Source organism: Arachis ipaensis, chromosome B5 (assembly GCF_059453495.1).
Source record: "Arachis ipaensis isolate K30076 ecotype BB chromosome B5, ASM5945349v1, whole genome shotgun sequence".
Classification (NCBI taxonomy): Eukaryota; Viridiplantae; Streptophyta; class Magnoliopsida; order Fabales; family Fabaceae; genus Arachis; species Arachis ipaensis.
This window is the reverse complement of record NC_142440.1, coordinates 150,305,080-150,327,704: the sequence shown is the minus strand read 5'-3', so window position 1 is coordinate 150,327,704 and position 22,625 is coordinate 150,305,080. Positions and strand designations below refer to the sequence as shown.

Here is a 22,625-nt window from a genome sequence, read left to right as displayed (position 1 = left end):
CAGAAACTGAAAAATTAAAATTTATTATTATATTTATTAATTTAAAGATTATTATTAAAATTTTAGTTTTTATTTTAAAAATTTTAATATTTTATTATCTTCAAAAAATAAAAATACAGAAAACTAAAATTTTTAAGAACGAATATTAAAATTTTAATAATATTTTATATTTAAAATATTTTTATTTTAATTAATTAATTTTAATTTTATTTTTTTTACTTACTGAGTGATATGGAACTGGACTCAATTATTATTAGAGATAGAATTAGATAATAAATATTAATAAAAGTAATATAAATAAGAAATAAGTATTGTAATACCAAATTAGTAAATATGTTAATTATAAAATATTTTAGAACGTTCCTCATTCATCCTGAATCTCTCGTTTATCTGATTAATTATTTTCTTTTTCGGTTCCTAATTTTCTAATTAAAATAAGTTCATTTTTTATACTATTACAACAGGTGCAATAATAATGACTTATACATTTTATTTCATCTTTTTTAAGGTTATAATTTAATGTATATGTATTATTATATTTTACATGTATTATAATTTTAAAAGGTTGATCCTTGAACATCCTTATTAAACAATGAATGTTGTATTTTTAGTTTATTAATAATAGGTGATTTTTTTAGAAATACTATATTTCTTTTTTATTTTTGGCCATTACCAATGTTCTGAAAACCGGATCGGACCGGCTTAACCGCGAACCGGCAGTATTAACGGTCCGGTCAGGCATATAAAATTGACAATCAGAAAACTGGCTAAAAACCGTTGAATCGGACGAGAACCGGCCGGTCAGATCGAACCGGAACCCGGCCGGTTTACACAAAAAGGGAAGCTCCTTCGTTTCTTTTCTCCCGTTCTCCCTTTCTTTCTTTCAGTCAGAAATCACAAACCTAACCACAAAACCCTAGCACTGTAAGCCTACACCACCGCCACAAGGAGGGGCATACTGCTGCCGTCCGTCGCACTCAAAGCTCGCCATCCGTCATCTAGCTTCCCTCGTGCTCGAAGTCTTCAACCCCTGTTCGCTGTCACCGATCGCGGTTGCTTCCTCGAGCTCGGCGTCCGTCGTCTTTGTCTGCTCAGCCACGCTTCCGTCGCCGTTTGTTTGCCGTTCACGTTCGCGTCTTCGTTCGCGTTCTTCGCCGTTCGCGTTCGCTCGTCGTTCACCGTTCGCGTTCGTCTGGAAGCCACGTTGCTCTGCTTCAAACTCTGCGACCAACCCGCGTGCTCCACTCGTCGAACTGCTCTCTGTTGTCCCGCCGTGAGTTCCCTAAACCAGCCACCAGACAATACACTCACACAACAGACAACACCAATACTCTTCTTCAAACTCTGCAACTTCTGATTTCTACTACAATAAGTAATTATTTGATTTGGTAGTGGTTTGGATTTTTTCATAGATTAAATTAAAGTTACAATAGTTTTGTTCTCTTCTCTATCACATTGAAATTAAGCTTTGGATTCTCTTATTTCATTTTAATTTTACCGCACTCAACATGTTTGATGAAATGCTTTAACCATATTTCTGATTGGTTTTATAATTTCTAGCTTTTATAATTTCTCAGTCAAGGTTAGTGGTCTGAACTCTGAAATTTCAAATTACTCAAATATGCAATTTCTGAAATTAGGGATTTGTGAATCTGAACTCTGAAGTTAGTGATTGATTTCTGATATGTTACTGATTCTGTTCTAATATGTGCTTTTGTTACTGATTTGTTACTGATTCTGAAATTGAGTAATGGATTTGTTTCTGAAATTGAGTAATGGATTTGTTACTGATTCTGTTCTATGGTCTTATGGATGATTATTGGATTTCTAGCCGTTCTGTTGCTGTTTTTAATTTGGATTATGATTTATTGAATTTAGTTATGGATGAAAGTATTAATCAAGAAGCAGTTGCTTATAATGCCTGTTTGAGTAATAATTCGTCTGCCAATCCTCCTAATTCAAATGATTCTGCTAATCCTAATCCACCTAGTTCGAATAATAGTCAGTCACAAGGTTCTAATTTATGGATTTTGATGATTGATAAATCTTCATGTTGGTTTTTAATATTTAGATATTTCTTTTTACTATTTAACTTTTGAGATTGTATTTTGATAAGATCACACTTTGTTGTTGAATGCTAATTTTTGTTGTTGAATGCCCTGTTTGTTGCTGAATGATAATTTTTGTTGCTGAATGCTGAATGCTGTTGGTAATGGTGTTTTTGCTGCTGAATGTCCTGCTGTTTTTATTTCTTTGTTTGTTGCTGAATGTTGGTGGCAGAATTTAGATATGCTCATCTTGATAATTTTTTGATTTTTCAATGTGCTATGGCTAGTCTTTAATTTTGTATCTGGTTATGGATACTTCTTTGTTTTGTAGTTACTGGTTTTGCTTTGATTTGTAGTTGCTGGCTCCTAATTATTGCTGGTTTTGCTGGCTTTGTTTGTTGCTGAATGTTGGTGGCAGAATTTAGATATGGTCATGTTGATAATTTTTTTATTTTTCATTGTGCTGTGGCTGGTCTTTAATTTTGTTTTAATTAATAAAACTTTTATTAATTTCAGTTCTGGATAATAGTATTAATCAAATAGAGATTAATAAAACTTTTATTAATTTCGAATGATGCTGCTAATCCTAATCCTAATCCACCGAAGCAAATTTGCAACAAGTTCTTGTGGATTTTGATGATTGATAAATCATGATGTTGGGATTTAATATTTAGATATGTTTTTTTACTATTTAATTTTTGAGTTTATATTTTGATAAGATCATATAGATTAGGTTGATGATATTTTATGTAGTGTTTTAAATTTTGAAGATATTTTAAGATTTATATTATACTATAATTATATTTTAGGATGTTTATTTATAATTTATTTATTATTTTATTCTAAAACGGTTTTTTCGGTTGAATCACTGGTTGGACCGGTTGGACCAGTAAACCAGTGAACCAGTGACTAGAACGGTTCGATGACCGGTCCGGTTTTCAAAGCCTCCATTACACAAATCACGTACCTACTCACTCATACTATGAGGTTATTAAACTCCATTCCAATCCATTTGGTGCAGCTCTTCAAGTCTTGAACTCAAATGGAGTTCTATTTTGTTTTTGGGCCTAACTGACTTGCTAAGCCCAGCCCAACCCATCTGAGAATAAGATCAAAAAATTAAAAACGGGACTCAGCTGAGAACAAGAAGTAGTGAGCAACAAAGGAAGGAAAACCGCTTCCTCCCGTGCCGCCGTCGTAGGGGTTGCTTCCGCTCTGTCGTTCTTCCGTCGCTGCCTCTGTTCTAGGTCCTCTCTCCTCTGATCCTTTGCTCGGGATGTTATTTCTATTTAAGCCCTTGGATTAGCTTTGATGCTTACAATTGAAAATTTCATTGTATAGTGTATCACGATGTTCAAGCAATTGTTTAATTTTCTTTGCTCGTGGAGTTTTTGAGTTTTCATTTTTGTCTTGAATACTAATATGCATCATTTTGTTTTCCAGGTATTCTGATATAACAAGCGCAACAGTGACAAGTTTTTCACCTGATAACCAACTTAGGTAAGTAATGAAATTGTGAAGGCTACCTATGCTTTAATAATAGGAATCAAATACAATGAATAATGATGTTGAATTTTTAATTTTTGTGCAATTTTTAGATTTACATTAGAATATATTTATGTTTTTGTGTTGAGTTGGTGATTATATATTATTTCATTGTAATCGGTTTATTCCATTGAACTAGTTGAACATCTATAGTCGGAATGGTTCGATGTACTGTTCGATTGTCAGAAAATTGTAGCATTCTCTCTGCCTCTTGTAAAAGGGGTTAAAAACAGAGATATTGGTCCTCTATGTAAAGTGCAGCATCCACTTTAGAGGATAAAGTGAATCACCATAGTCATTACTCGGAAAATTAAGGATCTAGGGTTTAATCTGATACAAGTCTGCCATTGGATTAATACTTTTAAATATCATGCACACATAGTGTTGAAGGACTTGAGTTCAGCAAATCTTTTTATTTTGTAGCCTTTGTATTCGATACCTCTTTTGGTGAATGCTGACTATCATATAACTTGGTCTTGGTTTCTTTTCAGGAGAAATTTTTTAAGCAATAGGTTACACATCATGGTTAATGCCATTAAAGGAGTTTTCATTTCCTGGTAACATTTTTCTTTCTTAGTGCATGTTGTTCCTATTTGAAAAGCTTTCTTATGTACTGTTAGATTTATTAATGGAGAGAGTAGTAAGTGATTTGCTCTTATTTGTTGGAGAATTTTGTGTCATTAGATTTGGTTTTCTGGTAATTAGCTGAGATAACAGCAGTCACAGTTGCAGATCTATATTATGTTTTCTGCTAAAAAGATTAGCAAAATTGGCTTGTGCAGTGACATACCTATGGCTCAATATATCATCAATATGAATGCTTCACTTCCTGCATCTGACAAATTCATCATACATATTTTGGATAGTACCCACATGTTTGTTCAACCCCAGGTGGAACAAATGATAAGAAGTCAAATTGCCAAGTTTAGAGAGGACAATACCTATGTCAAGCCCAATTGATTCCAAAAGGGCTTCTATTTCATCATCATATCATGTTATACCTGCATTGAACTACATTGAACATGTTTACACTTTTTTTTTAATTGAATCTGTTAAGGCCCTTTCTTGTAACCAAACTTCTTCAGAGGGAAATATGATGTATTGTTGTTAATATTGAATTTGTGTGCTTTACACACCAAAGGAACCATGCACTTTAGAGGTTCCATCTTCTATATGCTTGTTTTTGCTTATTGTTCTTTCATGCATGATTAATCTTCATTGCAGCCATTTTTTGGCCAAAGAAGAAACCAAACCATATAAATCTTGATAGGGGTGAGGGCTAATTCCTTGTGTTTCAAACTTACAAAAAATGTAAACATTCTTTTAAAGCTCTCTGCAACTTTTGTGCACTTTGAATTGTGTTGCAATTTCCTTTAAATAGTGAATGTATTGATTCCAAGTATTGACATCCGAGTAAAATCCGAATAATAATCAAATCAAATATTTAAACAGGACTTGGTATATTATATAGTAAAATTAAATACTGTTATTGATCACATATAGCTCATACAGCACAACTCCAAAACCTACAAACTACAACATCACCATTACTGAGATTTGGTGCAACAAGAATAGGTTTAATAGATATGTAGTGCACATAACAACAGTATATTGCTACTAATTAGTTGCACTAGTTTCCTCAACCTTTGGAGCATCTTCTGCCACAGCCACTTCCTTTTGTTGAGCTTCTTGGTTATGATCATGATGATGGTGATGGTGGTGGCGGCGACATGGATGGTGGCCAGCATAACATGCCCTATGGCAGTGGAAATTTCTTGCACCTCTACTCATTAGGGCTCCAAACATGGTTCCAAAGCCGAAAGCAGCGCCTAGCTTAAGAGGAGTACTCATATTAGTTGTAATATATTAAGGGTTCAAGATGACAAAAATCTTATATGAAAGTGGAATTTAATTAACTGAAGTGAAGTGTATGATGGTAAAGTGAAACAAAGTATGATATATATAATGAATGAGTATTGAGTATTCTATACTGTCGTGATGGTCACGCTTAGTTTGGGGTGACCTAGTCAAATTTACATAATATTCAGAAATATATATTTTAAAAGGAAAAAAAAAAAAGATACCCCTTCATCAAGGTTCAACTTGAGAGAGAAATACTTGCACGACAAGATGGACCCAAACCTTAGTTTAGTACCTTACAACCAGATATCATTTTTTTCAACGTCTTGCTATATTTAACTAATTAATTGCAGAAACGGTTCAAAGTTTTCTCAACACCTTTCTACATTATTTTATTTGAATAAACATCTAAATTGATTTAAAAGAAAAAATTAGACTGGACAACACCTTTTGTTTCTCGGCAAATTTTTGTTATTCAGAAAGTCTTTCAGGATTATTCCAAGATTGATCCCTCTGCTGCTTACAATTATATTTTAGTATGCGTTTGATAAATAAGTCTTTAACAAATTTTATTATAAAATAATTAAATTTTTTAAAAATATCGTTATAAGATAAATTAATTTCTGGAGGAATCAATCCTTTTAACCGGAATAATTTTTAAACATTTCTAAATTAAAAAAAATATATTAAAAAATAAAATACCTGATTAAAATTTTTAATATCCAATTTAGTTGTTTGCTCAATTTTTTATTTCATATTCTTTTTAAGTTTTTGTTTCTTAAGCCGATATTTTATTTCATATTCACATGATCGTCGTTACCTGTACCGTGTGCAAGCCCGAGTATTGGGTATGAAAAGCTGAAAAAGTTATTTTACATGAATGATTCTTTCCTCCTTAAGTCTTTATGGGCCTTGTTATTAGCCCAGATTAACAGGTAATTATAAGATCAAAATTAGTTAGGATGATGGCTTTGATGCCTCCTTCAACATTTATTAATGGGTCGAATTTATACAATTGAACCCATCCAACATGTAGTTGATGTGAATTATGACGTATCTATGAGATAATTTATTATAAAAATTATTAGAAAAATAGGCTATATATCTTGTATAGTATTGCAAGTTAGTTATAACATTTGCGATCAATATATAATAGTTTAAGAGATAGATTTGTATATGTGTATATACGTCGACAAATACTTGATTATACAACCCTAAAACAAGTAACACCAAATTGTTGGTTGTTACTTGCTTTTGAATTGTATAATTAATATTTCCCATATAAGTTCCAACAAAGTTTTACATTATAGCAAATTCTGAGAATACTCATGCATCTTTTTACCATTTTTATACTGCACACGGCTTTATTTGGTTTTCAGTTAAATGAGAACCTCTGTTTCCATTATAGACAATTAATATATAGTTAAGCAAACCAAACTTATTCTCTACTCAATCAAATCGTGAAAATGGAGAATTTACATAGCTAGAGGATGATATATGCAATTGGCATCTAATGGCAATTAAAAACTATAGAAATGGATCTGATATTGTTTAAGAAAGAAAAAAAAAAAAAAAAAAAAAACACTTTGCAGCATATGCTGAGAGAGCAACCTTTTTTATTGGTTCAGAGCTCAAGGCTTAATATACCAATATTGGCCTTCATGTAGAAATTTTTTTCAGGTATTGATCCTATGAAACTCATAACATGCTCTTCATGTCAGTAGCTGATTTTTTAGTTGATTTTTACTAAAATTGTTTACTATATAAACAAAAAATGCAAGACATATGTGATAAATAATAGTTTTTGGAGGGAAAAAATATCTAGGTGTGAAAAATTGAAAGCATGAAGTGGATGGTAGGGTCTTCAGAATGGACTAAGCAGCCCAAAAAGCTGATGGGCCCTTATTGTTTGTTGAAGGATAAAAGAAAGTTGGATAGCATTACCATGTTGAGAACCAATTTAAATTGTTCGACTCGTCCGCTTAAATAAATGTTGTGGGTTTTCGTCTTGTATATACAATAATTCATTGGCCAACAATAAACCCTTAAATAGAATTCAGATCTCCGACAATCAGTCCTTAACTTGTCGGATTGAAGATACGACAGACAAAAAAAAAAAAAAAAAAACCAATTACATGTTGTTATATACTTATATTCCTTCTTGCACTAGCACTACCACCAAATCTTTGGCATACCAAGAAACCCTAATTCTGCTATAGTACTTCATATATGATATATCTATCCTCCTTTGATCCCCCTTTAAAAGCACACCAAAATCTTCCATAAAAGTGAAAGAACTGAATATCACCTTTTTAGGGGGTTGCTCCTTTAAATTTAAAATTGCATGTGGAAAGAGACACCTTCCTCTTTCTAATCTCATATGCCACCAACCCACCACCATCTCATTCTTTCTATCCCTTGTTTATTTAAATCATAACATACCACACAAAACCTAATTTGTTCAAACCTTTATATCAATCTGAGAAATAGTAAGATTCTCACAGCACTTGATTGTGTTTGTACCAGATCCAAAGCCGTTATACATATATATAATTTTATATTACAATGCGCTTATTAGTTAAATATAGACGAGTTTAATTCTTATACACTATTGGTAGTGATGTAAAAGTAACATACAAATATTCTATCAAAATGTATTATTTAAATAAAAATAGTTGATTTTTTTTGTGCTATTTTTAATGCAGGAAAAGAATTAGTGAATCACCATAAAAAAAAATTAATTTTAGTGGCGATGTATTATTTTTAACGACAAAAATAGCTCCTAATAACATATTATACTAACAATTAAATATTAATCGTGTTTTGTTACTAAAATATTGACAAAGACATCTTTTATAATCGTAAAAATTCTATAATTTATCGTTATAACATATATATAATTGCAAAAAAAAAAAAAAAAAAACTCAAGAAAATAGTAGCCGTTATTGTCACTTAAAGTTTGCTACTAAAACTAATTTTAACAAAGTATTAAAAAATCAAATTATTATGTTAATTAAAGGTTAATGATGTAGCAATAGTTAGGGAAGATATATAACTAAGAAGATTGGAGTAGTAGATGGAGGGAATGGTACGTGGTGATTTAAAAAGGAGTAGCACAGAAACAAAAGCACATAAAAAGTTTATTCTTGTCTTGTTATTATTCCATGTTCATTCAATTCCCTCTTTATTCCCTTCCCCTCTTCAGAAACTACAATGAAATTGCCCTCTCTTTCTCTCTCTTCAACTTCATTTATATATTTTAGCTTTATTATTGCATGCATGTCCCATGAAAGAAAAAGAACAAGTATATATATATATAGAATTAACACATGCACGTTACACATACACTCTCTCTTTCTCTTTCTTTCTCTCTCAATGGGATAACTACATCTATCTTTATTACTCTATAAATAATAATAATACATATTGAGGGGGAAAAAAGCTCGAATCTAAGACAGAATAAAGCAATAAAGAAGCCTATGTCTCTTAGTAATATCACTCTCTTATCTCTTTCTTATTAAGAAGAACCAAACATGAGAAAGAAGAAAAGATAGAAACTTCTTCACCAATAAAATCTAGCTTGCATTGTTTTGTTTATTCAAAATCAAACTAAAGATTTTGTTCATCAAGGGTTTTGAACTTCGGTTCCCTCCTCCTCTATCATATCAATTTGTTGATAAATGTCTTTAGTAAAGTGGAGCTTAAAGAGAATATATATAGTCATCTTCAGTCATTTACTCATTTTCATGTTAGGTACAAAAGACATGTTACGAACAAGAGAACAAGAGAGTAATCTGAAGAAAGTGTGTTTATGCATTATGTATAAGGGGTATATATAGGTGCCAGAAGAATCAAAGTAATAAAAGTATAAAATCCTACAATTAATATACAGATATGCTATATAAATATAAACGATACTAACTAATCTAAAATGATTCTAATGATTCTCTAACAAGAGAAAATAATTAAATTGTTGGTATATTTTATGATAATTAAGCTAAGGGACCCATGGAAACTAAAAGATCTTATTGAACTTCATCTCTTAAAGTAAATTTTCTTTCTATTAAGAAAAAAACCTCATCAACACTAGTATAAAAGGCTCCAAGCTAAGAGTGTTCTTAGTTATTAGTGCAGATTATTAATATATGCATGAGAAAGCATAACATGGTGTAGTAGACATGCATGGAGATTAGTGAAATGGGATGTGCAAAGAAAGTTATAATTAATTGCTTTCTAAGCAACTTCTTAATGAGTAAGGAATGGATTAAACTATGGAAAACTTTATACATTATGAAGATTTTTTGAATGAAAAGTATATTAAATTTAAATATGAATCAAATAAAAGATTTAATTGTATAAATAAAGGAATTACAATAATAATTGATTAAATAATATAAATGATAAAGATATAAAATTCAGCATAAAATCAACTAAATTAGATCAAATTCTAACTACTTTAATTTAAATCATAGTAAATTAAACGCATTGCCTGTTAGTTGTGCATGTTCCAAAGAAAATCAAGGTACCAAATGCAAAATAAAGTTGTATATATACATGTTCAATTTTGGTCTCCCTCAAAATTTAATTGGCCTAAAATTGTTCCTTAAATTTAACTACCCACTTCTCCTTTTTGAGATACTGAATTGGGTCTTGAAAATTGAAGAGAATAAATTAAATTTAAAGAACTATTTTAGATCAATTGAAATTTGAAAGACTACATTGAGTCATGTGTCAAATTTGAAAATTCAATTACCTGAATCTTTACTCACGAAATATTAATCATTAATAGTATATTTTCTAAAGCATTTGTGGTGTATATATATATGTCACATTCCACGCTTTGAAAGGCATGTGATCATCAAATTATTGGGAATAATATATGACACTATGCATGGTTATTAGGTCCTATATATCTAGTGTAAAAATGGAAACTAATTAAACACTTGCTTTATGCATTTAATTAATTATTATTTGCCTTATGATATCATGTACACATTTTTTGATCAATAATATTAGAAAGATAAACAATAATTAGTTTAAACAGTCTAAAATTATTTTATTTAATATTTATTTATTACATGGTGTATTAAATAAAAATAAAATTTTTTAAAAGTTTGTTATTAATATTTTTTTTATTGTCAAATATTTTCATTTTGCGACAAACAACTATAATTTGAAACTGACACCACACTTAATCTGAAAATTCTTGCACCGCTTAAGGTTCCATGTAAAGCTCCTAATCAATAATAAAATTTCTAAAAGATAAAGTGAAAGCTACATGATTCCTTTCTAAACCTTTCAAAAAATGTGAAAAAGAAGTAGAGAAGGTAAAGCTCTATGACATACTCTTTTGCCCATTTTCATTCCTCTATACACAAATATATAGAAACATAAAAGGGACTAGTATAAGAATAATTTATACTTTGCTATATATAATTAATAATAACAAAGTGAGTAACCAAAGCACAAGTAACAAGGTGGTTTGCAGTTTGCACAAACTCATTGCTATATATTTCTATTATAAATTAAAAATAAAAAAAAGAGAGAAAAGTAAAAAATAAATTGTACAAACATTTATAGAAATAATAAAATAATAATATGAATACTAGGTATATATATATTGTAATCAAAATAGTGATGATTTTCATGCATCTTTGGTTCTCTGTTCCTCTCTATATGTTCTTGTCAGAACTAAGAGCAGCTTTTCTTGGTGTTTTCTTTTCTTTTCTCTTCTTTGATTTTCTTTCCTTTTCCTCTTTGTTCTTTCTATTTTTTTTTTCTCTCCTTTTCTTTCCAGCTTGTCCAGTGTAAAACACTGTTATAATTATAAACAGGCCTCATTGGAAAAGAAAGAAAAAGAGAAAAAATTATAATTAAAAAAAAAGGAAAAAAAAAAAAGAAAACTATTTGGATGATGATTTCCTTGTCCTTTTCTTGTTGAAAGGAAACTTAAGGGAGGCTTCAAGCATTAATGATGATGACAATGATGGTGTCTCTGTGGTTTTGTTTATTCTCTCTTTCTTCTCCCTTTTTTCTTTTTTTTTTTTTGTTAAAAAAAAAATTGATTGACTCTTTGTTCTACCCATGATGATCCGGGTTGTCAGGGTCTGGCCAATAGGAAGAGTATTTCAACCATTCAGCTTCTTGTGTGTTTGTGATGGATGACTCCTACATACAAAAATCAAAAGATTAGGGTTAGGGTTTAGTTTTAGAGAAAGTTTAAGGACCAGTACTTTTGTTGAAATTTGGTTAGTACTTAATTATTAAAGAAAAAATGATTAATCATATACCATTAGATTTTATTTCACACTATTAAAAATATTGATGATGGTTAATTGATGGCTAAACATCACAAATTCTGCTAACTCCTAACACTCCTCTAAAATAATAATTTAATATCATATTCTCTTTTTTATCAACCACAAGACAAGAAAATGGATTTTGTCTGGAATAATATCATCTTTTCCAACTCATAGTCAAAAGTCAAGGGTATATTTTGCTAATTATCAAGCTAAGTCCAAAGAATGGATTTTAAAAAGAAAGGAGAATTTTAACTCATTATTACCTTTAACCAAATTTAACTTATTTATAATTACAATAATAGGCTTAATAAAAGACCCTAAGAGCTTACAAAACCTTTATTTTAAAGAAACTTTCTCAATATAGTTATTAGTTAACTAATCTTTAAAAATAGGTTTTAAAAACTTATAGAAATTGAATTGCTTGCATTGAAAATTATAGAAGCGTAAAATATTGCATTCCTTGAATTCTTAACCAAAAATCTTAGAAAAACTCCAATCATTATAATAAAAAAAATTAAAAAAAATAATTTTTAATTAATCAATATTTTTTAATTTTAAAATTTTTTATTTTTTGAAATATTAAAATTTAAGATTTTTAGTGAAGAATTTATTATTTAAGATATATAAGTAAATAATTCTAAGAAATTAATTAATATTGAAAAAAAATTAAGCTCTAGCATTATTCTCATTATAATATTTAGAAAACAAAATGTTAGGGAGAAAATTTGATTGGCTTAGCATATATAAACACACAAAGTAGCTCAATTCATAGAATTCGGAGTCAAAAAAGGGTTACATATATATATATTATATATACCTCTTTGATATCAGAAGAAGTGCACCCCATGATGAGTTCCTCCAAACCAGACGCAGACCTTGCTCCAATTTTATGATGATGGTGTTGATGTTGTTGTTGTTGTTGTTGCTGCCATGCCATGTGTATCCATATCATAGTTCCATTTTCAAAGGGTCAATATAACAATCAAGATTTCAAAACACACTTCTCAATCATAATGTTCAACACACACACACACAATAATAAATTATTAGTAATAACATACAAAAAGTGAAAAAGACAGTTTTCAATGCTTGTGTTTTATTTAGCAAGCACTCAAAAAATAAACCCTTTAATTTCAACTATACTTGATTACTCTTGACTCATGCACAATGCCATGCAGAACTTAATTGCTTCCTATACTACTACTACTCTCTCATCACATCTTAACTCATTCTTTTTATTTATTGCACCACAAATATACCCTAAATAACTCTTTCTTCTCTCCTTTTTAATTATTATTTACTATTATTATATATTGTTATACATTATAGATTATGAACTCATCTTGCACCTTGATTTTTTACTCTTTCTTTTCACTAGTATTATTATTATAGATTTATTTTAAGATATAATTGCTTTTTATTTGCATAAAAATCTTTCCATGACTATTTTAAACTTAAAAGCATCATGCTAAGGGATAGTAAAAAATCAGTTATTAAATTAATTATTTATACAAAATACATATTATAATATAAAATATACATTAAAAATAAATAAAATAATATACAAATATTGATATATAAATAACTAATTTTTTTATATACATAGCATTTTTTATAATAAATTAAATATAGTTTTAATATGTTGGAAATTTTTTTTACTAATTTTATATAGATAGATAATAAGAGAGAGAGAGGGGGGAGAGGGAAAAAGAAATAGTTGTTGAAAAAGAAATACTGCTAATTAATTAACTCCATGCTTTGGTTTCTTTTAATATGATTTAATGTATATAATAAATTTGTAAAAAATGATTATTACTACATAAAATTAATTACTAACCTGGAAATGTTCATTTTGGAGCATTATTCTGGAGACTTGGTAGGAATTATCGTCTAAGATGATGGATGTGTGGTGAAGTGGTGGTGGAGATATCAAGGTAGAGATTGGATGTGAAGGCCTACTTATATGGAATGCCGATGTTGCAATTTGATGATGTTGATGATGATGATGTTGTTGTTGTTGCTGATGATGATGATTTACATGTTCATGTACTACTTCATCACATGACCCTGATGCTTGAACTTCTCTTGCTGTTGAAGCCTCTCCTATTCCAACCTGATGAAAATCCTCCCAACCATATGATATATCATTTGCAACTGTTAATTAAACCGTCACTACTCAAATACATACATATCAATTTTTTGTTTTCATTAATTATATGACTTTTGCATGAGTCTATATATGGTTCTAATTTTCTGTTAATTAATTAGTTAGAGAATTTTCAGTGGTAGGTGAAGAAAAACAATTAGTGGTTGGGAATGACACTCATCTATGATCACACGCCATGTCCATACACCACAATTTCATGCGTTCTACCCAAGCAATATATATATATTTATATGCTATATATGCTTTCATGTTTTTCACTATTTTGGGTTTTTTTTTTTTTTTTTAATTGTTGAAAAAATCCAGTGACTTGTTATATGTTTGGTGGATCAATCAACAACAATAAAGCTTATCATTATAAGTGAAACATCTTCATCACTGATATTAATTCATAAAGGTGGCTAAAATCCATCAAATTTCAACTTGTTATGTAAACAACAATTACTTATAAGAACTTGATCCTAATTCATAATAAATATTAAAACATACCTCATCAAAGTTTTTCCTAAATGGAATGAAGCTAAAATGATCCGATTTGAGGTGATGATGAATGTCCAAGGGATGAGTGAAGCTCGTGATTGGAGTATTATTAACTCCAACCACAGCAGACATCTCATCCCTATGACCGATGTTAATTTCCTTAGAAGAACAACTTCCACTCCCACTATCCCTTCTACTATTTTGTAATGGCTCTCCACTCCCTTCGGCCGTTGCGATGGTGGTGGTGGCGCTCCGATCGGACGACCAATTACACTGCCTAGGCTGAGTTTGGTAGAATATCTTAGACACAACAAGCTCTCCTTCTTTCTCCTCCTCATGTTGCCCCAAATGGTATTGATGCATCACCCAATTCGTCTTCTCCGGCTTCCGATTCTTGCCGAAGTTAGTGTAGAGTACCAAAATCTTCTTGCAACCCTTCTGTTTTCCGTTAACCATGACCGGTCTTGTTTTACCGGTCTTATGCCACCTTGTTTCTCCACCTTGCAAGTCACACTCATTTTGAATCTTTCTCCTCTTTCTTGTTCCTGTTGTGTATGCCTTTGAAGGCCTATGGAAGAAGTGTTTACTTAATCCATCTCTTGTTACTCCTAATAACATAATAATAATTTGAAAAAAAAAAAATCAAAGTTAGGTTCACTTAGCTGAACTAACTTCAACAACAACACAAACCCTTTTGCTTAAATTTCTATTTTGATCCTTTTTTTTTTTGTTAATACAAGGAGAGATTTAATTTTGTAAATACAATAATATATGATTAATAATAATTACTAAACAAAAATAATTTAGAAATGTTGGCATTTAAATGTTATAAAGTTCTCAAGTATTAAAATAATTATATAAATAAATGTATGTAACATATATACATACCTGGAAGTTTCTCAGGATGGGTGTAACAAATCCCATCTTCACCTTCAATGGTGGGAATGAATTCATCTATCAAAGGGTGTGATTTCATGTTCTTTGACTCCACTTTGGCTTCAAGATGCTCTATTAGTTCTTGATCTGTTGGATCAAACTTCACTCCTGCTGGTAAACCTAGCCAATCCTGTAATAATAATAATAATAGTTTATTTTCAAGCAAAATTTAAATTTAAATTAAAACAAAAAATAAAAAAATAAAAAGAAAGCAAAAGAAGGAGTAGAGAAAGAAATAAAGAAAGATAGATTGGAGAGAACAAATTAAAGAGATATCAATAAAGAGAGAGTGGATAAAAAACTTTAACACATTAATGCTAAATTAAAACTTTAATTTAGTGATGATATAATAAGTGAGTTTAAAAAAAAAAACAAAGAAATTAATTGCTTTCCATAATGAGAATATTAATTATCTAATATTTTTATTTTTGAATCATACCGGTTTGGATTCAAACTTGTGGCCGCAACCGGGGCACTGCTTGGATCCTCCACACCACTGATGCTCTTCAAGCTTGGCATCTATGAGATCGGAGCTACTCACGGAGCTCAAGTTGCTTATCTTATTATTATTCATGGCGGCGACTCGCAATTTGCACTGTTATTGTTGTTGATATAAAAACACGAGAAGAAGAAGGAAGACGAAGAAGAAGTTGATATAGCTTCTTCAATTATTTGAAGATCTCTTTTTCTATGGAACAGTTCTCCACCACAAATGAGCATGTGTCCTTGTTTCTTCAATAATATCTTGTTGCTGCAAAAAAGAATATTGAGAATTACAACCATTCAGAGAACTTTTTCTTTTTAATATTGTATTACTAGAAGTGAAATCCTTCATCATGAACCAAACTATGTGTTGAGCACAACTATGGCCATTTACAAAACGTCAGTGACGTTTTGTGTTTCTTCAATTAAAATAATATTTTTTATTACAAAACGTCAGCGACGTTTTGTTCTTTCATGATTAAAAAATTTTTTTTATCGCAAAACGTCAACGACGTTTTGTGTTACTACCACAACCGTGTAGAACACCAAAATGATCAAATATTTTTGTATTTCACATTAAAATTATTCATATATAAAAATTTTAGCCCCATTCAGATCAATATACAAAAAAATTAAAATTAAATAAAAATAAAAGATACTCGGATAGATTATATATAATAAATTGCAGTGACTTGAAAGGCATATATACCAAGAAATAAAATAAAATAAGAACTGGAATTTTTTTTTTTAATTTTTTTGGAACAAGTTGATAAGATATGCATGAGGAGAATGATTATTATCCGATTGAAAAAACTGGACATGAACATAAATAAATAAAAGGAAGAGAAAAATTAAAATTAAATAAAATTTTGAAAAAATAAAAAAAACAAAGAACCTTGAATATGGACAAAAGAAGATGATTGAAAACATGAACTCGAAAAGAAAATATCTGCAAAAGAAAGAGGAGAATATGCAGGAAAAACCGGAGAAAAGGGAAAATATTGAGAAGAAACAAGAAACTAAGAAAAAGAGGAAAAGTGTGAGGCTATAAACCTGTGCTTTAACCATGGAAATTAGCAGAGAATAGATAGAAGGAAGTGATGAATATGAATATAATAATAATAAAAGAAAAAGGAGAAGGAAGCACACTTACACATATAGATAGAGTAGTAGTTGCTTTAACACTTTGCTTCTAGTTAATTAAATTTTGAGATCAAGAAGAAGAAGAAGAAGAATACGGAAAGAGAAAAGAGATAAAAGAGAGAAAACCTGGTTGGTTTTTTCTTAGCTAATTAATTAATAAAGCTCAAAGTTATTGAAGCAAGGTCTTCAATTCTTCAAGCTAAGCTACTCCTTTCTTTTGAGAGACCCTTGACTACATCAAAAAGCAAAAAAGCTATGCCACATATACATACATATATATATATACATACATACATATATATATATGCCTCTCATCTTCTAGTTACTATTGACGATCCCCTTTTCAAGTGTGTACCAATTACCAACCCAAGAATTTTTGTCTCTATATCTTTACGTATATTATACATCTACATGTAATTATTCGATTTGATGCATTATTTAGTGTATTTTTTTATATTTTAATTATTGTATTGATCTTTATAATTTTATTAAATTTATAATTAAATTTTTATATATTTTTTTGAATTAAATTTTTTTATTGTTTTTAATTTTGTAATTAAATTTTTTTATATAAAAAATATTAAAATTAACGAAATATTTCTTTTAAAAAATAAATAATCAAAGATCTAATTATATTTTTAATTGTGATACCTTTAATTTACGAAAAAATATTCAATTAACTCTAATATTTTTTAGATTAAAAAGGATCTTGTTACAAAATTAAAAGTAGTATAAGATCCAATTGAAAGTAAAAAGAAATATAAGCATTTAATTATAAATTTGGTAAAATTATAAGAATCAATAAAATAATTAAATATTTTTTTGATATTTTACAATTTTTTCATTTATCTATTTTCATATAATTAAAATTATTTAAATTTTATTATGTGTAACTAATCAATTATACTAAATATCGTACATTTTTTAACTATTAATAGATATATTAACAACTCTGTTAGAGTAGATATAATTATTTATAAATTTTTTATTAATTTAAATTAAAAAATAATATTATAATATAATATCAGAATTTTTATAATTTTAGAGTCTAGAATTCTATTTTTGATTATTCTAAAAAAAATTGATATAAAATAAATAAAAATTCTTACATAAAAGAACATATTATAAACATAACCATTCTTGTGAAGATAATATCAAATGGTATATTTTTCACCCACAATTTATTTATCATAGATAAGATTGGTCTAGATCTCTTATAAATATTATTCAATAATAAATAAATTATGAGTTGATGATATATGTCAAAGAAATACAAATATTTTTACGCTGTATGATATTGGAACATAATTCTCTTAAATTATGTGTTTCTATCATTAATTTACAGTAGTTTAACTCTTTCATAGTCAAACAAATTAAAGAAAAAAAAAAGCAAATAGAAAACTAGTATCACTAATCATCACTAATGAAAAGGATTAGTGATTACACGTTAATAGGCGTGACGTGTCATAAGGGTAGGAGCTTAGAGTAATAACGACGACATATATATTATTAAGGGAGAAATTAATTACACTCATTATATATATAATTCACATAACCGATTATTGATTAATGTATGTGAATATAAAAAGAGAGAAAGAGAGATATGGGAAAAAGGGATGATAGGAACTCACATGGGTTTTGAGGTGGATGGAGTGCTGAAAATGGATCATGATGATGCTTTTGCCATGAATGTTTTATGCACAAACACTCACACATTGCAAGAGAGAGAGAGAGAGAGATTGATTATTTAGGAGGTTGCTTGATAAACAAGACAAAGCAGTGTGTGTATAGTACTTGATGGACCACGCCACCACCTCTTCTAATTAGTTACCTACCTATACAATTTACCTTAAATATAATTATTATCTAAAATATAATTAAATAGTAATAATCTATGCTTGTAACTTGGATTACAAGTACCAAATTGTTTTTTAACAGTTTTGAAAACAAATTTACTTGGCATTATATTACAGTGAAATCTCAGGTGCAGTCGACTTCACGTGAAGTTGATATCTAAGAGCTGTTAGATGATTTGACTTATTTAACTAATTTTTTATCTAACAGTTCTCAGATATTAACTTCACATGAAGTCGACTTCACTTGAATTTTCACCTTATATTATATATTTCCTTTATTTATCTATATAAAATTGGTTAAGATGGAGGGAAAAGTGAAAAAGTGGTGGACTTAAATAATTCTTTGGGATGATAGCAATATTGCTACGGAAAAGTTGTCTTTATTCATATTTATTTTTTATATGCTGAATCAATACATATTTATAAATAATAGTAGTGATGTTTTATGATCAAATTATTTTAATAATTATGTTTGTTTAGTGTTTAAACACAATAAACACTAGTTGAAGAAAAAAGAGAAAACGTATTAAAAAAATTAAATAAATCTGATTATAAATATAATTTGTTCATTTAATATTTTTTATTTATAATATCTGTTTAAATACATTAATATTTCAAATTGTCTATTTATATTTAAACAATAATTTTAATTTAAATGTGATAATTAAATAAAAGTATTTTGTCTATATAATTTTAAATATTACGAAAATTCATTTAATTCTTTTCTTACCATGTATTTTTTGGAGAATTATCCTAAAATAGAAAAAATAATATATAAATTGTTGTAGCTACATTTTATTTAACAATAAAATATATGCATACATAATTTGATGTATGAAATTAAATAAAATTAGTATAGCAAAATTTTTCTATTACTATAAGATCAAGAGTAGCTTTTCCAACATCATAACAGTTACAAAGATTTTGTTTATAGCAATGACCATATTCAAGAATAGGAGTATAGGAGCGAGCACCATTATTTAGTCTCTTCTTTTTTCTTTTTTCTTTTTTCTTTTTTCCCTTTTGTTATGTGCCATGTTCTTGCCTTGTGTTATTTCCATTCAAGGCTTATATAAAGTATTGATATCACGAGAAGAGGAATTATGTAGTTCACAAATGTATGAAGCAAGAAGTGGGTCCACACCACTATGTATGTGTATGTATGTGGGTCCACCATGGAAATCTTATGCTCCCATAAAGTATCCCAATCAGATGATGGTTAGGTTTCACGTTTATAACAACATTCTTTGGAGCAGTCAATACAAAAATTATGATGGAGCCTCTAATGATGTTTGCATATACATAGATGGCTATCATTGCCCCTTTGTCTATTAGTAATTTTTTTTTTGCTAAAAAATATTATAAATTTTTTATACAGTTTAATTTTAATGTCCTAATAATGTAAAATATTTAATATTTTTATATAATTATATTTGTTTTTTTAAATAATTATCCATACTATCAATATAAAAAGTTATTATTTTTATTTATGTGGTATTATACGATTAGATGTATTTATATACGTTGGTTTTATATAATTTTAATATGTATTTTATATTTTAAAAGGTATTCTTTTTGCAAATTGCAAGAATTAAGTAGCTTTTCTTTTCATCTCATGGACGACTTAAGATTGAGAAGGGGAATTTTTGCTTAAAAAGCATAGACAAACCTTGGGAATCTTTTATCAAGGGTATACGTATGTATCTAGGAGAAATTTGGATCAAGAAGGAAGAGGACCAAAGAAAACAATAAATATAATAATTGAAGTTGGAAAATTATTATTATTTGACACATGTATTTTCTCATCAATAAAGTTTAAGGTTCAAAAGGAAGAAAGAAAGAAAGAAATTAGAACGATGTTTGGATCAGTCAATACAAAAATTATGATGGAGCCTCTCTAATGATGTGTTTGCATATAGATAGATGGCTATCATTGCCCCTTTGTCTATTAGTAATTTTTTTTTTTCTAAAAAATATATTATAAATCGACAGTTATGTATTTGTGTATATTTATATACGTTAATTTTATATAATTTTAATAAATTTAATTTTTATGTACTTTAATATCAAATAATTTTATACGTATATTTAATTACATAATACTACAATATTAGCTGCGTGAATTGTCATAAAAAAACGAATATGACTGTACGACTGTATAAAATATTGTCATTATATCAAAATTAAACTCTAATTTTAATATGTATTTTATATTTTAAATATATTTTATAAAAATTATTAATTTATTAATTAATTTTTTTATACACGTAATATTTTTTATTTTATTGTATTTTGCAAATTGCAAGAATTAATTAAATTGCTTTTCTTTTCATGTCATGGACTTATCATTGAGAAGTGGAATTTTTGCTTAAATAGCATAGACAAACCCTGGGAATCTATCATCAAGGGTATATGTATCAAAGAGAAATTTGGATCAATAAGAAAAAGAGGACCAAAGAAAATAATGAATAAATAATAATAATTCAAGTTGCAAAGTTATTATTATTTGACACATGTATTTTCTCATGAATAAAGTTTAAGGTTAAAAAGGAAGAAAAAGAAATTAGAATGAGAGAATTATATATAAAATTATTTTGATTATTATCCATTTTAGTTGACCTTTGACGAACCAACCATGGAGCCCACATAGCTTAATTATCTTCCATTAATTCCCACCACAAGTAGCTTTATTTGCTTTGCATGAAACTATACATACATAAATATTCCACTGTTTATAATATTTGTCACCTATAAAATGGTTGGTGACACAGTTCCGAGGAATATATATATCATCTCATGTACTAATGATAATTATATAGTAGAAAAAGAATTTAATTTGTATACACATACAAATATTCCAAAATACTTTCTCCTTTTATTTTTAATTTTCTGCATAATTCATCTTTAAGAATATTTCTTAGGGAGTACAACAGTACAATTCTTGATACGATATTGTTTGTGTATATTCTAGAGTGCAAATGAAGATTTATCTGTCAACACTTTGTATTATTTTTAGCAACAATAAAAATAATAGTTATTCTTATAACCAATATTAGCAACAATTATTAATATAATGAGAGAGGATTTTGGCATGCACTATGATGGTTTTCATTAAATAAGTACGAAGTAATTAATGATTAGTAAACAATACATTAATTACACAGGTAGTTATATCCATTGGGGACTTATTCATTAATTATGCTATGCCACCCCCACATTATGGACAATAATATTTGTGAGGCAATAAAAAATTAATTTAAACAATTTAAAATTATTTTATTTAATATTTATTAATTATTGTTAGAATAATTATATAATTTTAAATATAATAAATATGTAATTATAAATATTGTGTATAAAATTATAAATATTATATTATATAAAGTGATTTTAGATATTGTCTTCTTAATATTTTTCGAATAATAATTGATGATTTAGCTAAAGAAAACTATAAGAATATTGGTTAAAAGAATGACAAAAAAAAAAAAACAATTATAGTTTTTTATTTATGAAAAATTTAGAAAGTAAATGCTTTTTTTTATTATTTATATTTTTTATTTCTAGTAATTTTAATAAGTGTAATTTTTTTATTTTTACATGGTATTTCCATTACTATAGATAAAGGACTAGATCGTTGCAAAACAGAGTTCTATTTAAAAATTTATCATTAGTTAATGAATTATTACATAGATAAAATTTGAATATCTAACACTTATTTAATAAGTGGATAAATGAACTAATTCCTTAACCAACCCAAAATGATTTCTTAACAAGTAGACTAGCAAGACCATGTAATATAACGAAAGAG

General features: G+C 28.3%; 2 protein-coding genes across 5 annotated transcripts; one reads left to right on the top strand and one right to left on the bottom strand.

The window, feature by feature from the left end:
• Nucleotides 1–865: 865 nt before the first annotated feature.
• On the top strand, nt 866–4,765 carry LOC107644456 (Nucleotide excision repair, TFIIH, subunit TTDA). Of its 2 annotated transcripts, none has more exons than XM_088488320.1 (5): nt 866–1,273; nt 3,070–3,295; nt 3,492–3,548; nt 4,085–4,150; nt 4,376–4,765. In XM_088488320.1, exons 4-5 carry the CDS (start codon nt 4,116–4,118, stop codon nt 4,551–4,553), a joined length of 213 nt encoding a protein of 70 aa, XP_088344446.1. In that variant the 5' UTR covers nt 866–1,273; nt 3,070–3,295; nt 3,492–3,548; nt 4,085–4,115; the 3' UTR covers nt 4,554–4,765. The 2 variants fall into 2 exon arrangements, with proteins under 2 accessions (XP_088344446.1, XP_088344445.1); XM_088488319.1 differs by having other exon boundaries at nt 866–1,372.
• Nucleotides 4,766–11,073: 6,308 nt separating this feature from the next.
• NAC075 (NAC domain containing protein 75) lies at nt 11,074–17,215 on the bottom strand. 3 transcript variants are annotated; one of them, XM_088488316.1, is made up of 7 exons: nt 16,972–17,200; nt 15,775–16,086; nt 15,288–15,465; nt 14,409–15,007; nt 13,593–13,868; nt 12,573–12,680; nt 11,074–11,621 (listed from the first exon to the last, which is right to left on the bottom strand). In XM_088488316.1, exons 2-7 carry the CDS (start codon nt 15,907–15,909, stop codon nt 11,532–11,534), a joined length of 1,386 nt encoding a protein of 461 aa, XP_088344442.1. In that variant the 5' UTR covers nt 15,910–16,086; nt 16,972–17,200; the 3' UTR covers nt 11,074–11,531. The 3 variants fall into 3 exon arrangements, with proteins under 3 accessions (XP_088344442.1, XP_088344443.1, XP_088344444.1); XM_088488317.1 differs by having other exon boundaries at nt 11,167–11,621; nt 17,088–17,215; XM_088488318.1 differs by lacking the exon at nt 16,972–17,200 and adding an exon at nt 16,714–16,875 and having other exon boundaries at nt 11,167–11,621.
• Nucleotides 17,216–22,625: the final 5,410 nt, after the last annotated feature.

Excerpts from the sequence above, each read along its gene's own strand:
- LOC107644456 (XM_088488320.1), top strand. The coding sequence starts at position 4,116 with ATGGTTAATGCCATTAAAGGAGTTTTCATTTCCTG. Across the intron at positions 4,151-4,375 it reads AAAGGAGTTTTCATTTCCTG|TGACATACCTATGGCTCAAT; the intron begins GTAACATTTTTC and ends TGGCTTGTGCAG.
- NAC075 (XM_088488317.1), bottom strand. The coding sequence starts at position 15,909 with ATGAATAATAATAAGATAAGCAACTTGAGCTCCGTGAGTAGCTCCGAT. Across the intron at positions 15,008-15,287 it reads CCATCCTGAGAAACTTCCAG|GAGTAACAAGAGATGGATTA; the intron begins GTATGTATATAT and ends TTATGTTATTAG. Across the intron at positions 12,681-13,592 it reads TCCAAAATGAACATTTCCAG|CAACAACAACAACAACAACA; the intron begins GTTAGTAATTAA and ends ATGGCATGGCAG.